Below are 17,242 nucleotides of genomic sequence, written 5' to 3'. Positions count from 1 at the left end.
CAAGTTTTCTTCTTTTTCTCCAGCATTCGTCCCCTTCACAAACGGGGTCGACTCGTCGCGATCGGTTTCGCCATTCAGTTCTATCAAGTAGGTGATCTGGGTGCAATCGCGAGACTATTAAATCCCCATTCATCGTGTCAAACCACCGTTGTTTCGGCCGGCCTTTTGGTCGCTTACCATTGACTTCGATGTCCAAACCAATATGGGCAAGTGAATTAACGTTATTGCGCAATTTTTGTCACAATCGGTGCAACTCCATATCGATCGCGGATGCACCCATTTCGGATGTGATCGAAAAGTGTCACGCCACTAGTCCAACGCAACGTTTTCGTCTCCATTACCGCAAGACCCCGTCCATTGTCTCTTATAGTCAGCCAACACTCACAACCATAGAGAGCGACAGGCCGTACGACATTGCCGTAGATTTGAGATGTTCGTGGATACGTCAATCATAAAGAACACCAGTTGTGGAATGCCACTTTGTGTGTTGCATTAATGCATAAAGCAATTTCATAACATATTTATGTAAATCGGTCAGTTCTAGGCAGGCCACTATTGCTGACAGTAACTGTGCCTGTTTCATGAGGATCGGTCGTCAAAAAATCAGTTTTATTCAGATGCAATCTTAGGCCATGTTGCATGAGGCGATCATTCGATTTGCGGGCAAGTTGCTCGAGATCACTTGTGCTATTAGACGCAAGGTAAACATCATCTGCATAAAGCAGTGAACGTTGGATGCTCCGTGTGACAATGTCCATAACAAGAACAAAGAGGAGTCGTGAGAGGGCGCTTCGCTGATGAGGCCCAACAGAGACATGAAGCGGTTTTGATACACCCTCCACACTTCGAACTTCACTTTTCGGATCGTGTTAAAGCAACTAAACCCAGCGCACGAGTTCTTCTAACACTAAGTATTGGCGTAGAGCACACAAGCCAAGTTTGTGTAGCGCACGGACAAACGCTCCCTCCAGATTCCGCAGTTTTTGACAAATTCGGCTTGATTCGCGGTTATTTCAACGATTTCACGAATACGGTTATCAAGAATGCGTTCAAAAATCTTCATGATATGGGAAAGTAACCGGATCGGACTATTCCAAGTCAATTTCAGAATTTTTCATTTCAAATTCAGACATTCCATTTCAAAACAAATATTTACAATTTCATATTCAGAATTTTTTCAATGCTCCACTGTAAGATTTGATACCAATATTTAATCACTGGATAAGAATGGAGAATCTAAGAGAGAGGTTAGCCCATTTTGTTTTCCTAATTTTCATGTAAGTAGCGAAACGAGAAATAAGTCAGGTAAGCTTGAAGACAAATTTAAATGCAAGTGTTTATCTACTTATTAAAAAATGAAAATTATGAAAAGATGATGGGCTCTGCAGACCTGTAACATGGAATCTCATCCTTTAGCAGTTTAGCTGACTGACGACTCCTCGGTTACTCTGGGTAAATGCTTGAAAGGGATTAGCAAGACCACAATTTAAATTTTTTAATAACTGGGAAGTTCTCTCGTTTGTATTAATGAGGTTGTACACGAACAGTCAGAACTAGACAATTTTATATCTAGGAACCCTGAAAAAGGGGAAAATTGAGGAGATTTTTTCCCAGACTACAAAAATAAAAAATGGTAGAAAATTGATGGGCACCAAAGATTTCTTTCATTTCATAATCCATCCTTATCCAATAATGAAATGTTGCTATAAAACGTTATAGTGGAACATTGAAGAAAATCTGAATTCAACATTGATAATTGCGCTTCCCGGAATACGCGCTCGTGACTGTCCGACATATTCCCGGTTGCCACAGGGAACGTGTTCGACCTGTCCCGGAAACTGGTGACTAAGAGTTAATGGAGCACAGGCGGCGGCATCAATAACACCACGCCGCACTGCAGGCAACAGTTTTAGCACTGGGCTGATATGTCGTTGGTGCAACTACAATCACTTTTGTATTGTGATACAGTTACGACTGCCCAATTGCACTGTCAGAAGATTCGATTTCGCGTTATTGGTTTGAAAGACCGAAGAGATCCGCCAAGGAAAATTTGTCTAGAACTTCGGCATGACTCACTAAGGCAGGACATTACTAGGTTGACTCAACTCAGCTCAGGTAAGACAGGCCAGAAGACGGGTGAAAAATAAAGTGCAGAGACTTTACAAGAACTATGTCATCCCAAGTGAGACAGCCGTAGTTGAAATTCTGGACACATTAAAGCAGAAACTTTTTGTCGTTTGCAGTCGGTTCCGACGGTATGGCAAAAGTCACTGCAAACGTGTCCAGAATGCAACGTACGCGAGGAACCAGCTGAGTTTTTCCAGATGATTCAACGAATCCCAACAGAGGGTCCAGACAGTACAGTTTTCGGTAACGGAAACGAAATTTCTACCCTTCCTCACTGCGGAAATTACCTACCTTATCCTCAAGAAGGAGAATCGGGTCAAGGGGTTGCAAAGAACAACTCATCAGCGACTCGGTAGTTGTAAGAAAAGCAAGGCCAATGAAAACTCTTTAGTTGCTATACTGATTATGGCAAGACTTTGGACAGTGTACAGCATATCTGGGTAATCGATATCCGTCGTCGATATCGCATTGATCCCAAGTTCATAAAGCTTTTTGACGATAGTCAGGAAAAGGTGGCATACCACCGTATAAGCGCATTCATCTGAGGGTGCTAATAACTGAGAGGGGAGGCATCTTCCAAGGGGGTTTTGTAAGTCCTCTTTGGTTCTGCATGGCACTGAACCCCCTTTCGTGGCTACTGAATGATGTTAGAGGACATGGTTTTGCAATCAAATATGGCCCATGTGCTGTGTGACACACTTGATGAACTTAGGTGACAAAACTCTATTGCAAACAGTAGACATGTTCATCCTTGATATTGATATTGATGGAATTTGGATTAGACAAGTGTCGAATCCATATCATTGGTGAGCTCCACACCCAGGCTATGACCAAGACAGACTTCTACAAGTTCCTTGGAATTCTGCAAGGAATTCATGCTGGAGTTGGTGATATGAACGACGCTCTGCTGTCTGAATTCCTGCGACTTGTAAAGCTGGAACTGAAATCGCATATCTCGGGAAAGAAGAAGAATAAAATAAGCGTATTCAATGTATTCGCTACCCTTCACTGGCTTATGCATTCGGAATATTGCCATGGACGAAAACTGATCTCGAAAACGTTCAGCGGTCGATACAGACTACTATGTCCAACGTGGTCAAGGGGTAGTATAGGTGTCAGGGCGAAACGTGGATTGGTTGCCTGTACAGAGATGAAGTTGCCAAGCAGCTAGCCGATACAATATGCCAATATAGGCCTGATGTAACAGCGTTACAGCAGATGCATTGGACCGGTTTCCTCGAAATTGATAAGACTGACTAGGCTGACCCTGACCAATGTGCGAGGCCAGATAAAAGCAGTAGGATCACCCTCAAGACCATTCGACATCAACAACGGTCTTCGACAAAGGGATGCCCTATCATGCGTCCTCTTAATGAAAGAGGTACGATCCTCTTTAAGTCCACCCAACTACTGGCCTATGCTGACGATATCGACATCATGGAAAGAACTACCCGAGACGTACAAACTGCCTTCATCCAGATCGAACAGGCGCACAGTGCTTCGAATGTATGATGACAGTGGACAAAAATCCGAAACTTTGTAATCTTATAGGAAATTTTGAGCTGAACAAAAAAGTTCTTATAAACATGGGGTCGCAAATGCTTTCTTAGAGAGTTATAGTGTAATTTGTCTGAAAAACGCTTGTTTTTCCTGTAGGAAACGTCAATTGTTCATTTAACCTTTCTATCGTATCAATCTCCTCCAAGAAAAAAAGGTATTTATTGGCCACAAATGAATTTTTAATTGATTCAGTACTGGTATTGCTGAAAATTAAAAAAAAAATGTTCAAGCATGAAGTTTTGGTAAATAAAAGTACCTAATTATTGGCAACAATATATTTTAAATTTTCAACTACATAATATAATTAAAAAAAACAAAACAAAGAATAAAAATTATCGAAAAAATCGTTATTAAAAAAACAATATACCAAAGAAACAAAATCGGATAAATATATATATATATACATATCGGAATTCGATATAGAATCGGACGGAGAGTCAGATTTTTCAGACACAGATTAGTAACTAATCTGAGTCTGAAAAATTTTTGTCCGAGAAATCTGATTCTCCGTCCGATTCTAAATCAAATTCTGCAAGAGATCGATTTACTTCTGATTCTGTCAAATTCGGATTAACGGAAATAGGTACTAAATATTCCTCGATACATGAGTCAATTTCAGTGACTTTTTTTTTCTGTTTATGTCTTTCAGACGCGATATAAGGATCGGACATCAGCAATAAATTATTGATTAAATCAGTGCACATATTGATCCTTGAGGATTTTCGGGTGTGATGTAATCGATTGTGACGGACTATTTTGTGTAACGTTTCTAAAGCATCTTCCGACAAATGCCCTATTGGCATAACAAATGACTCTATTATGTCGGATCCGTGTATAAGAAGTTTGTGAAGGCTGCTGGGCATGTAGTACCATCCATATAGTGATAAATAGTGATCCATATAGTGATAAATATAATTCATGGGTAGACCTCAGCAATAGTCGGAACTTATCAATATTAATGAATCTACCTAGAGCAAGTACTCTTAATATTATGGATAAGTTCCTTACGAGTTCGACGTCAATTCCGGTGATTTGAGAAGTTAAGACTGGATTTGAAAAAAATCTCCTCGCATTATTCCCATCATTTGATGAGCCATAACCTTGTTTAGGTGTATCCACTCTAAGTCCCATTTTATCTTTGAACTCTTTCCTAATTCTTACCTTCTCAGCTTCTAAAAGCTTTTTTTTCTCCTCCCCTTTGGCTTGCCACGATTTAAATGACATCCTGCACGCTATGTGAAGAAGGCATTCCATCGATCTTATATATGCATGGAGGGATGACAACCCGAAACGAAAATGCTCTCTGTTAGGGGGTTTCTCATCTATGTTAATGGAATTCATATCTTTTGGTTTGGCCCCACAAATAAAACATCTCGCTGATGCATTAGTATCCGTTAAAACATTACAAACACTTCCGTCAACCATCGTCATTTCAAGAACAAAACTCACGTCCAGGGTATGGGTTTTAACAAACAATTTATGGCTGACGAGATTTTCTATTTGTGTCCTTATATGATTTTCTTCACTTATTATTACAGATGAACATTCTTTCGTGAAAATAAATTTAATTGGCCTGCAATAAAATGTTGATCCCGGATGATCGTTTTGCCACAAAACTTCACTAGATTCAAAGTCAACTAGCTTCAAAGGGACGGGTGCTATTAAAAAGAGGTATTCATCGGTGCTCTCATTGTCGAGAAACCTTTGTTTGTACAAACTGTGCCCGCCACTGCCATCGAACCCCCATTTACATATTAAATTAGCACGTATATTTCTATCAAGGTCAAGTAATCTCGAAATAGAATCTACGGTGTTATTTAACAATTCTTGTAATGGTACACTTGCTGATACGTCTGTAATGTTAATGATCTTAGGCAAAAAATTTTTTTTCTCTTTTCGGAGTGAGTAGAGACTAGGGAAAAAGTTTTCGTTGACATTATTCACAACACTTCTAAGGACATTATACTTCTTGTCAGAAAGGTCAAGGTCTAACTTTAATATTAGCGCTGCAGTCCCCGATAAAACTTCAGGGTTGCTCTTCTGTTCCCTTGTGTTCTGTGCAGTTGAAGCGAACTGAAGTTCCTCCGCCGAATAATTTTCTACCAAATGCTGCACTCGTCTCCTCTTCGTTCTGGCACAACACTCTTCAAATGACTTTTTCGGCCGACCACGCACTAAAGTGCTTGAACTTGCTTGCACACCGTATGTCGGCATACATTTAGTGACATACTCAGGAAAAGTGAGGGGAGTATCCAAAAACCCCTGATTCTTGGCTAAAAACAAGGTCCGATACCTTTTGCAGGAATCATACTTCTTTTGAAGCTCAAGGGAAGTTAATCGGGCCCATTTTGAGAGGTCATCGCAAGGTTCCAAATTCCACTTATCTCGAACCAAAGACAAAATTGCCATAGCTTTATCCTGTTTGGGAACGGAAACCCATTTTTCAAAAATGTCCCTCATCAGGATTCTTGAGTTTTTTTCTGAAAATGGGGAAAAAAAAATTCTTTAAAGAAAGTCTTGGAAAAATTTGATGTCACACAACGTTTCAGCATGAATCAAAGAAACTTTTTATGCTAAAATCTCAGAACCGTTTTTACCGTTTTTGAGAAAATACGTTCTGAAGTTTAAAAAACTTTGTCGTTTTAATGCTAGTTTATTATTACTTTGATTCGATCAAAAATGTATATACATACCTTCTGCTAGCTCGCACATAGTTTCCTGGCGCTTTTGTACCGAAAGAGAAGGAATAAAACTCACCACTGTTGTTAAACTGCTTCTTCATTAATCCGTTTCACCTTTGTTTACAAATATTAACATATATAGGCGAATATTTTCGGTTCAATCAATGTTGTTTTTCTCGCCTTTGAACCTCACAGAGTAATACCCCAAACAAAGAATCCGCATAATAAAAAGTCGATTTTTTGATTTTTGTCCATTACTCGAAGCACTGTGAGGCGGTGCGAGATCTTGGGCTGCACATCAATGAAGGCAAAACAAAATAGATGGTGGAACCGTCAGCACTGAAAATCAACCAACCAGCAATATCAAACCGCACTGGTGAAACGGGAAAAATAAAGATAGGAGACTACAACTTTGAGACCGTTGATAATTTCTCCTATCTAGGGTCACAAATCACAACCGATAACAGCTATGACGATGAAATCAGCGCACGGTTGTTGGCAGCCAACAGAGCCTATTTCAACTTACAAAAACTGTTCCGCTCGAAACGTCTCATCATAGGGTCAAAGCTCTTACTGTACAAGACAATGATCTTGCCAGTCCTCATGTATTCCTCAGAAACTTCGGTTATTATCAAGAAGAATTGCGAACTCTTGGCCGCGTTCGAGAGAAGAATCCTCCGAAGATTTTTTGGCTCCTACATGAGGATGGACGATTCCGTAGCCTATATAACGACGAAATCTATAAGCGATATCATGACCCTGAGGTTGTGGAATTCAGCTCAATGGGTTACGGTGGACGGGTCACTTAATTCGTATGGATGAGGATGATTCAGCCCGAAAGTCTATAGGGGCAATATCTACGGTAGAAAAAGAAGACGAGGCAGACCCTGCTTGAGATGGAGGCATAGGTGAGGACGCCAGACAGCTTGTAGGGATATCGAATTGGTGGACCTCGGCGCAAAACCTGGGTGTCCGGAGCTCCTTATTAAGGCAGGCCTGGACCGGATACCGATTGTTACGCCGTTGATGATGGTTAGGACGATGATGTCCAAACTCCGAATGCATCGACCAAATTCCGCCGTGGAGTGGATGAACCTGCCTCGTGACATCGGAGGTAGGGGCGTGGTTGACGTGGTGGCACAACATCATCGCTATGCGTTTATTTTCACAGAAAAGAGCTGGTGAGTCCCTTGCATGCGATCAATCTTTGAAGGATGAATCTTCAGATCAAGAGCGGATCGATGAATAGAAGTTGAAGGCAATGCAAAGCAAATTCGTGAATAGCCATTTGTCAGTTTGCATTTGTCGAACGGGTGGCTTTGTGTTGGGGAGCTCTTTACTGATACTCAGGGATTCGTGTGTGCCATTCAGGATGGCGTGGTCACCACCCGAGCTTGTAAAAAGCTCATAATGAAAGCGCGGGTAGAGAACGACCAGTGTGGTGTGTGATTCGGTGTTGGAGACGTTGGGTCATTTCATTTCATCACTGTAATGGCTCCGGTGCAATACATGAGCAGGGATAATGCTGTATGTAAGGTCTTGCATATAAGCATGGGCTGATCACGGGAAAATGTCCGGTTTACGGATATGAGTCGGAACCAGTACTTGATAGTTCTGCTTACAGGATTTATTGGGACGGGCAAATTCGAACTGATCGACAAATTCCACACAATACATGACGAATCGCTCCGTATATTATTGATGTTGCTTTCCCCATAATAGCAACATTGAACGGAAATCCGTGGAGAAGAAGGTGAATTATGAGCCGCTGGCTCGGGAAATTAAGCAAATTTGGTATCTCAAGCAGGTGGTTGTAGTTCCTATAATATTGAAAGCTTTAGGTATTGTATCTAAATTCCTCATGGCTTCCCTTAATATCCTGAGGCTCTCACGCATTCTAGCTCGAATCATGCAGAAATATACCATTCTGCATACGTGCTCGATGTTGCGGGGAGTTCTCGACGAATTCTCCCACTAACCTAACACTAGCGCTCATTTATCTTTAGGTAGGCAGGGTCGTCCGAGCATGGCACTTAGTGCTAATATTAGGTAAAGTCTGGCATCCGCCGACATTTTGATGACACGGAAATAATAATCGTTGGCGCAACAATCCATATTGCATCAGGACCTTGGAGTTTGTTAGACCACTTCATTCAAGACCGTAACGGTACACTATAGTACACTGTAGGAGGCAGGGAGTGAAATAGGTACCTCTTATGCTGAAAGTCTTATTCTGTTCTGCCAGTTATTTATTTATTGCCAATACGTGTTACCGTATTGACGTTGGACTCCTTGCCAGATCTCGTGGATTTTACTGCGGTGCCATATTTGAATCCATTTAACCTCATGATGGGCTTTCCACACTATTAAATTGCTGCTAAACATGCGCCATTTTATCTAATGATCATTGATTAATATTGGCGACATTCTTTCGGAGATTGCCTCATTTAGGAGTTCCTAACGGATGAGTAGATAAAGATAAAGCCGTCGACAAAGAGGTTAAAGCTATGCCATTCATAAAGTTGTTTTCTATTATCATGTTATTACATAATTGAGATGATTCTTCTGATTCCCGAATATTGTAGCTTCTAACTGATATCTAAGCTTACCGGCCCTTGGATGTTTGATGCATCTAAAAGATTGTTTTTGGTCGAATTCCTATAAAACCGTTTTTCGCTGTCCATTTACTGGTAGAATAATGTATTCCAAGTATAAATGTATATAACCATTTGCTACGACGAAATCCGATTAATTGGATCGAATTAAGTTATCTTTTTCGCTTTCCCCCCAGCTTAGCTCTGTTTCCTCTCACCAAAGTTTTCCGTATTTTGTTTTCGCATAAATAAATTTCTCATTATGGTCTAAAACGAAATCGTCATCACTTTTCAACTGGAAACCTATAAAATATTCATCATAAAATTCAAATTAAATCAATTTCATCGTTTTCATTTTGTCGTTTTCCTTCTTTTCTTTCAGATAACCGCCGCCATCGAACGACCGAGATACAGACGAAATTAAATACAAATTCAAATAATACAAACACAAACAGAAACGAGCAACTTATTTTCCAGGAAAAACTTCCCGAAAGATAACTAGCCGAGACGAAACAAACAGATACGTACAAACAGAAAGCCGACGAAGACCAAACTTTATTTTGCATCAACGAAAACTAAAGAAGCGGAGACAAAGGCAAAAGTAAATTTTCTTTTGGGAAAATTACAGAAAGAGTGGAAATTCGTCTCCATCGCTATCGCTTTTCCGAGAGCGTACTTGAGTCTAATTAAAAGCGAGAGGTTGTGTCCTGGGAGGCATTTTCATCATCCGAAAATCATCGCCTTGTTTCCATAAACTTCTAAGGAAACCTCAATCAAGGACATAGCCTGGGAAAGTGGTTATAGAGCACGGAGCACAGGAGGACGCGGATTTCTCTTGAAAAGATTTCCAGCTTATCGCAACATATCAACAGAATCGTCCTGTAAAGGAGGTCGAAGCGCGGGCAATTACGAAATCGAAACATAGTCACGCGGCGTGGAAGCGAGGACGAAGGACGGGAATATCGCAACGCGACGTGCACCACTAATTGATCGAAACGTGTCGTAGCTGCTGTTCGAGCGTATCCTCGCGTACGTTGATGTAATGTTTGCCTTAAGAAGGTAATATCCGGTGAAAAGACTACCTGCTGGTGGAGGACGATTCGACGACGACGTATTAAGGCGAAAGGATTACGACTAATTGGCGTTTCAATATGCTGATGAATTGGATTATTTTCGGATTACTATGCTTAGCTAGCAGTCTTGGCGGCATTGGGGTGCGAGCGTACGGTGAGTGTTATTTGCGTACTTGAATTATTTTGCAAGCGTTTTTTCGGGCACGTAGTCTCCTATGCTGTTTTTATCCATATCAGAGCCAAATTTAGAAGGGTACAGACAACTTGCCGCTGTGATGCAAAGTGGAGTGACGGATTTCGTCTACGCTTCAGGCGGCCCCTAATTATAATATAATCTCTCAGAGATAAATATGCTAAATTTATTAGTCTCCGTGAATCCCCGTCATTCGGTTCCTTCGAGACGAAATCATCCCGTACTCAACACTCAGGACTACTTTGCAGCCTATAAATTCCACTCCATCGAGCAACTCTAGTAACTCATCGCGTTCACCTTCCCACCCACCTCACTCTACTTTCGCCGCGTCTTTCGGGGACATATCACCTCATAAAATTTCATGTAGAGTAAATTGATATGACACTTTGAAATATCGATAGCAAACAACCATTTATCTTCTGTGTATAATATGAAAGTAACGAATACTTTTCAGTGACTATCGAATTACCATAAATATCTGTCACATTACCATCGAATTTTATCTTTCACGAGGGACATCGGCAAGGACGAGCCGAACAGGCAGTGAACCGCTCAACCAGCAAGCCAGCTAGCTCCGCTATCAGTGCTCGAGCATATACGGAATTGTATCTTCCGCGTGGAGATGGATACGTTTGTATCTGCTGGAGTGAGAGTAGATTCGAGGGTGTTTTGCCGTGGCACAGGGTCATCTTGCGCTTCAGAATGATTGAAGAATTTTTCTAGTTGAGTGCTTACACATGCTGGTGGATGAGCTCAGTATACGGAGAGATTTGAGAAAGCTGAATACACGAACACGAGCTGGATAAATGAATAAAAATGTTGTTTTGAAAAATAAATTTAATGACTTGGGGTTGGGGAGAGCCTGCGTCCAAAATCATAATTATGGAATGGAATGGTTTATTCTCCAGATATACAATAGAAACGAATGGAAGAAATACTAGGAGTATTTGCTATGATATTTCTTGATGGAGTACATTTGGTCTGGATTTGAGTAGGTGCACTTCATAACTGTTTATAAACGCATGTTTGAGTTCATGGCAGCCTTATACAAAGATTTATCATTCAAGTGGGATTGATCAATAGCGTTGACAGTAAAATCGGTGCTCTTGCTCTAAACTTAGAACATTCAATAGCGAAACTGGTCTACGAAGAAGCCGCCCCACAGGGTAGGACAGAAAAAACTTTGGCATGCAACAGCTTAGCCTGATAATGATATTGACATAGCTTTACCTTCAGATTGCGGATAGCATCGAAATGAATTTAGAGCAGATGAAATGAAAACCGATATTCCTTGTGTTGCTGATGCCCAATGAAGGCATTAAATAATTTCTTAGGTTTAAATGGGAACATGGAATATTTCTGTGAGTTGATCAGACCATTCCAGTCAGTTTTTTGTCTTAAAGAGCTTTGTGTAAACAAAAGTTTAATCCAATGGAACATTTGGCCTAATTCTGTAGGTCTAGTATCATTTTGATGAATTGCCCCATATCTTGTCCCTTTACAAAATGTAAATAGTTCGGGTTTATTTCCGGTGATACGTAAGGGGTTCGACAATTGCATATGTTTCGTCATAGAGTTGTCGACCCGCATTCACCCAGATGTTGATGAGACCCATGCCTGCCATGTACTCGTATAATACATACGACTTCGTCTAATGTGTTTCGATAGGCCCAACCTGTTCATAATATATATACGTAGTTAGAATGCAGTTTCAACTGTTTTCCTATATGAACTTTTCTTTAATGCTAAGGCTCAGTAAGGCGCGGCACAAAGCAAGGTCGAACTAACAACACTTGAAATAAGAAACTAAAAAGCTACTTCATTTACTTACCTTTACGAGCGCGAGACCAGCATTTTCAAACCAGGGTCTAGTTTCCGAAATAGCTGCAACTGTGAGGATATTGATTTTTTTGATACGATATTCTATGAAAGTCACCTCGATGTCATCTGCAAATGTAATGACAATCATGTCTCTACGAACCCGTAGCGCCAAAATCCTGATATATGAATATCATTATCCGTAGAAGGAAACCGAGCACTAATGCTTCTACAGCAGCTACAACCGTATGGAAAAACGCACAATATATTTGGATCCCCTAAATTGACTAAAACCTGCGGTTGATTTGCTCCATTTGCCCCAACTTCAAGGCATTTCTCCCATCGAGAGTTATCATCTAGGGGAATTTAGTAGTTTTAATTGTGGCCTCCATAGATTTGAGGGTGTAGAGAATAGGGAAAGGCTCAGCCTTTGAGTACATGAATCATGGTGGTCCATTGTACTCGACATCCTTGCCTAAAAGCAAACCCCATAAAAGCTGCTGGGTCATTGCCAATAAAATGCTTACAATACTTTAATATATTTTTCGCCTCTCGGCGCGATCAATTTGACAGTATCTGCCTTTTGTTCTGGCAAAAAAAATTTGGTGTGTCAAGTGGCATTTAAACTTCGGCACTTGTGGAGAGATTATGCCAAGTTTTTAAGCATTAACCACTGCCACAAACGCTCTATTTGTCGATTCCGTTCCCGCCACTAATTTTATTTAACCCTACTTTGCCAAAGCATCCAGGGTTTTATTTTCCTGTACGCCACAGTGCCCAGAAATATTCCATTGTATTTAATCTAGATATAAAATCCTAAATAATTTTTCATTCATTATGATCGACAACGGCACAACAACCGTTCGGTCTAAACCTGTCTTAGTAATATATAGAATACGGTTGCCATTTACCCCTGGTGGGGTATAGCACGTCAACCACATTTACGCCCCATCGCTCACGGTACGCTGAAATGCGCTTTAGCTCCCTCAGGGCTTCCTGAGATGCCCGCACTTCACCTATACTATTCTGATTCAAGTGCTCCTGCGGCGACCGCTCGTCGGCTATTTTGGGAGAGTAGGTTCTACTGGTTGGCAAATCCAGTAGTGCAATTGTCGCCCATTCTTAATGTCTGACGCATCTATTGCCACTTCTACCTTTCGATCACATCGCGTGCGGGTGGCAAGTATGTGTGCCGAACGAGTTCTTTGTTTGAAATAGTATTATCCTAGTGTATTCCGATGATTCGACGCACACGGATGCTGGTGATGGTTTGGAATTTTCAAGTGAGAGTGATGATCACTTTACATGTGCTACTCTCAGGTAGTGACACGGAAAGACCATTAGCACAGAACAGTCCCAACTTGATCTTAGTGTTGAGATAGTGCATTCCCAGATTTTAGATAAGGCAGCGAAAGTGGATCTAGTGCTATTCATGCGTAGGGCAACATCCAGTTCGGCGGCAGAAACCAAGCTTCCTGCATATACAAACTGATCGATACATTCGACGTTCTGCCCGTTAACGCACATAAAGTGAGTGCGATGACCTGTCAGACTGAATTCAGTCCAAATCGACCTGCGTCTCTTTTCAAAACCAGTGCCATCTGATAAAGGTCCATGACCTGGTGAGAAGCAAATAGATGTGAGCGCTGTCACGATGTTTGAGGAAAGATGTCATAGTCCATTAAACTCCTCCGGACAAGACAGCATGGAAAATGTGACCAATAAAAAGAAGAAACAATAACGCACTTCGGTGCGTTGATAGCCGAGATGATTTTGTTTCAGTTTAAATGTTACGCTGACTAACTATTTCGCCCACAAAAGCCTTCACCGAATGTGACACAGTTAAAGGATGAGTTGACCATTAACGTCCTTCGCAACACCTTCGGAAAATTTGCAGGCTTTTTCATGATGCGGCATACACTTCTAAAGTTATTGCGTCCTACGGCATCTTCCGTTTCCCTGGGGTTTCGTTCGGTATTGGAGTTTGAGCGCGTCACACCAGCTAACACTCGCGGCGGTGTATACAGCCATTAACACCTTCTCTTCATCGATCCTCTTCCACGATACCGCAGTCAATCAGATCTCATGACACTTTTTTGGGACACGGGGGATAACTTCCGCTGCACCCGGGTGACGAGCATTTATGATGAGGATCATCAATATTCTCAAGGTTACAAAGGGTATCTGCCGTATGATCAGCAAAGTAACTCTCTCATTATCGAGCGACAGCTACATCGTGCAAGCGGTCGATTTTGAACTTGGGAGTATCAGCTCTGCAACCGTGCAAAAGTGGCTGACCCAACACGTAAGCGAAGGTAAACTCTTGTAAGGCAAATCCTCAAGACTGCTCCTAAATCTCTTCTGATCGCAAAGTGATCATTCTGATTGTTTATACGGTGTCGACCAACTGATCTTAGGACGGGCTCTGCTCTTGAACAATGTGCCTCCAATGACGAGACGGTTGCAGAAATGCACAAACCTCTCACCATTATCAGACCGCGCACGGGGTTGTCAGAGCCCACCTTGGCAGTCATATTACCCATCCCAATCACAGTGTCACTTTCGGAAGACTCTCCAGAATTGCATGTACTTGATCTTAGAAAACGCACTCCTTAATTGCGCAATTATGATTCACCTAAACCGGAATCTTGAAATCAAAAGTCTATCAGAAACGGTCTTTCAGGTCAAGAGATCGCATCTGACGGTAGCTGTCAAAAACAACTAGACACCGGATTCTTGTCTGCCACCACTCGGGTTTTTGAGTACAAAAGCACATTGCCATAAGAGGGAGAGGAGTACTCTCGGGAGTACCACTATCTTACGTCGCTCAAGTCCAAAGTATCATTGGAATTCTAGCTCAATTTGGAGAAAGCGAAAGTTCTGGGGACTCTCAATATCGTTGTCAAGGAGCGCGTGCACATTCTAGAAACGATTGGCCATTTTCCATAGAGGAGGATCTTCGGCGTAAGGTCAGTTTCTAGCCGTGTGTAGCAGTAAAATTTCGATATTTACAGGTTGCTTGCTCACAAATTCCTATCCCTTATAGGACTAACAGGAAAGATTGAGTGTATTCTTAAGCCCGACAGTCTCAGGGTTCAACACTAGAGTGTTTTTATTGTTTGCAAACATGCATATTTTGGTGACTACTTGCCGCCTTCCTTAGTACTTGAAACCTATCTCGCCATCATATCCGAATTTAGATTTCCATGGACCATTCGTTCATGGGAGTTTCGGAATCCTCAAGACCATAATGGGCATTCACTCTTCAAATAAGAATGAAGTTTTGCCTATAGACTCTTCTGGACCAGTTCGTACAATAAGCAGAAACTCTTAAAAACTATCCATTTTGTCAGTCATGCATCTTACCATCCAACGATCCGAAATGTTCACGATGGTGGATTTAGGCGGATCACTAGAAATTATCGCTGAGTGCTACTTTAAAGTAACCTAATTAGTGGTACCGAAATAGTTTATTCTGATTCCCAATAAATTTCACTTTCCTTCGTAGTGCCTTGCTTAGCTATCGGCTGTAGCCGTTTTCAGGTACACAATCTTCGGTTCACATGGATCAGTTGTAATACGCTGGTCCCACCAGCCTCCCGGTCCTCAGTATCTGCAGCCTCTTTCTGAGCATGTGTTCCACGGTGAGCTCTCCAAAATTTGTGGCCTAGCGCGATGTAATTCGCAATAGTTATGGCAGGGTTGAAAGTGTGACTTTCTTTCACTTAAAGAGTCAACATTTCTGGCTTCCATATTTATGTTTGGGCATTCTTGGTGTCGTAGTGAGCTATAAGGCTACCCTACCTCGTTAATGTGGTACACGAGTCACTTACTAATTTTGGTACATCTCTGAAAGACATTGATTTTGGCAAAATTGTATAGGATACACTTTTGCAGCTTCTTAGCATTTCTGCTAGAGAATATGTATCTTGTCATTCGCGTGAAATAGGCTTACACCTGTTAACTATAAAACTTTGCTCACCTATCCCTTTCGTAACATATTTCAGTCTGATTTCCTTGTCATTTTCTAGCATCCTATGCAATACCTTTCTCCCTTCCATCTTTTATTGGGTCGTTACTGTGTCATGAAGTATCTAGAAGGAAAACATGTATGTTTGTTTCCATGCTGTTTCCATGTAATGCGACTACCATCATCATCGTCATAAACGGCGCAGCAACCGGTATCCGGTCTAGACCTGCCTTAGTAAGGAACTCCAGACAGTTAACGATTCCGATCGGTAAGGAGCAGTGAGGGCAAATCCTGGGGATCGCAGCACACATTGGAAACGTCCTTTGCACATAGATGGGAATAGTCAGTGCCCCTTATTATATTCTTTCGCAAAAGATACGTGAGTGTCCTCCTGAGGAGTCCAATCGTCGTAGTGCGCCATTTTGATGCCCCTAACCTCTAACAAGGAAGAACAGTCCAGCCAGCTGTGATATTCAATAGCAAGCCTATAGCGCTCACAAAGAAGAGCAGCTTTGCCTTCCTGCAACTAGAGATCTCCCTAAGGTCCTCAAAGAATGGTTTATTTAGTGTTGGTAGGCTGGCTCTAACTAGATTTGAACAATTACAAAGGAAGTGCCTGAGGATTTCTCCCTATTCTCCGGAGCTCCGGGGATGTGAATGGTAGGGTATAACGAGTCTGACGGCATGGTCCTGTATAGGCTAGCGTCCCGTGCAGACCGCCGTAATCCTGCATGAATTTGCACGCGTTCAGCACAAGAGCTCTTAAGATCGGTTCTTGTTATAAGCGGGACAAAGCCTCCTGGACGTGACGCAGGTGGTGAACCTTCGCCAGCTGAGCTCTGCGGGTGCTAAATAGTGCGACTCTGTTCCATCCACCTGTCGAAGGACTGCCAGTCTGACCAGTCCATCAGCCCGCTCATTCTCCTCCGTCTTCCTATCACCGAGAACCTAGAGGAGGGGAGCCCGAAGGATTTCGCCACTGAGAACAAGGCTTTAATGTTCACTTGGCTGTTGGCAGGAATGTCTATGTTACGCTTGGGGTTCGGAACATACCCCAGCTATCGACTGGCTTCCATTATCGTCAGTACTTCCACTTGAAGTACACTGGTGAATCCTGGCAGACCGTAGGACTGGGCTACATTATATGTATCCGAGAAAACTCCTACACCAACTCCACGGACCATCTTTGACCAGTCTTTGGAGAATACTTCACCGGACTTCTACTC

The 17,242-nt window shown here is 41.9% G+C and overlaps 1 protein-coding gene across 26 annotated transcripts in view; it reads left to right on the top strand.

Moving 5' to 3' along the window:
- Positions 1–17,242, top strand: part of LOC119649806 (hemicentin-1) — a 604,512-nt gene that overhangs the window by 400,268 nt on the left and 187,002 nt on the right. For all 26 annotated transcript variants that reach the window (XR_005249199.1, XR_005249198.1, XR_005249196.1 and 23 more), the window contains one exon: positions 9,345–10,189. Coding sequence is in view for 20 of the 26 variants with exons in the window: in XM_038052132.1 (XP_037908060.1) it covers positions 10,114–10,189 (76 nt within the window). In the remaining 6 variants the exon portion in view is untranslated. The remainder of the gene's footprint in view (positions 1–9,344; positions 10,190–17,242) is intronic.

Source organism: Hermetia illucens, chromosome 2 (genome assembly GCF_905115235.1).
Source record: "Hermetia illucens chromosome 2, iHerIll2.2.curated.20191125, whole genome shotgun sequence".
Taxonomy (NCBI): Eukaryota; Metazoa; Arthropoda; class Insecta; order Diptera; family Stratiomyidae; genus Hermetia; species Hermetia illucens.
The sequence above is the reverse complement of the archived record's forward strand: the minus strand, read 5'-3'. Positions and strand labels throughout refer to the sequence as shown.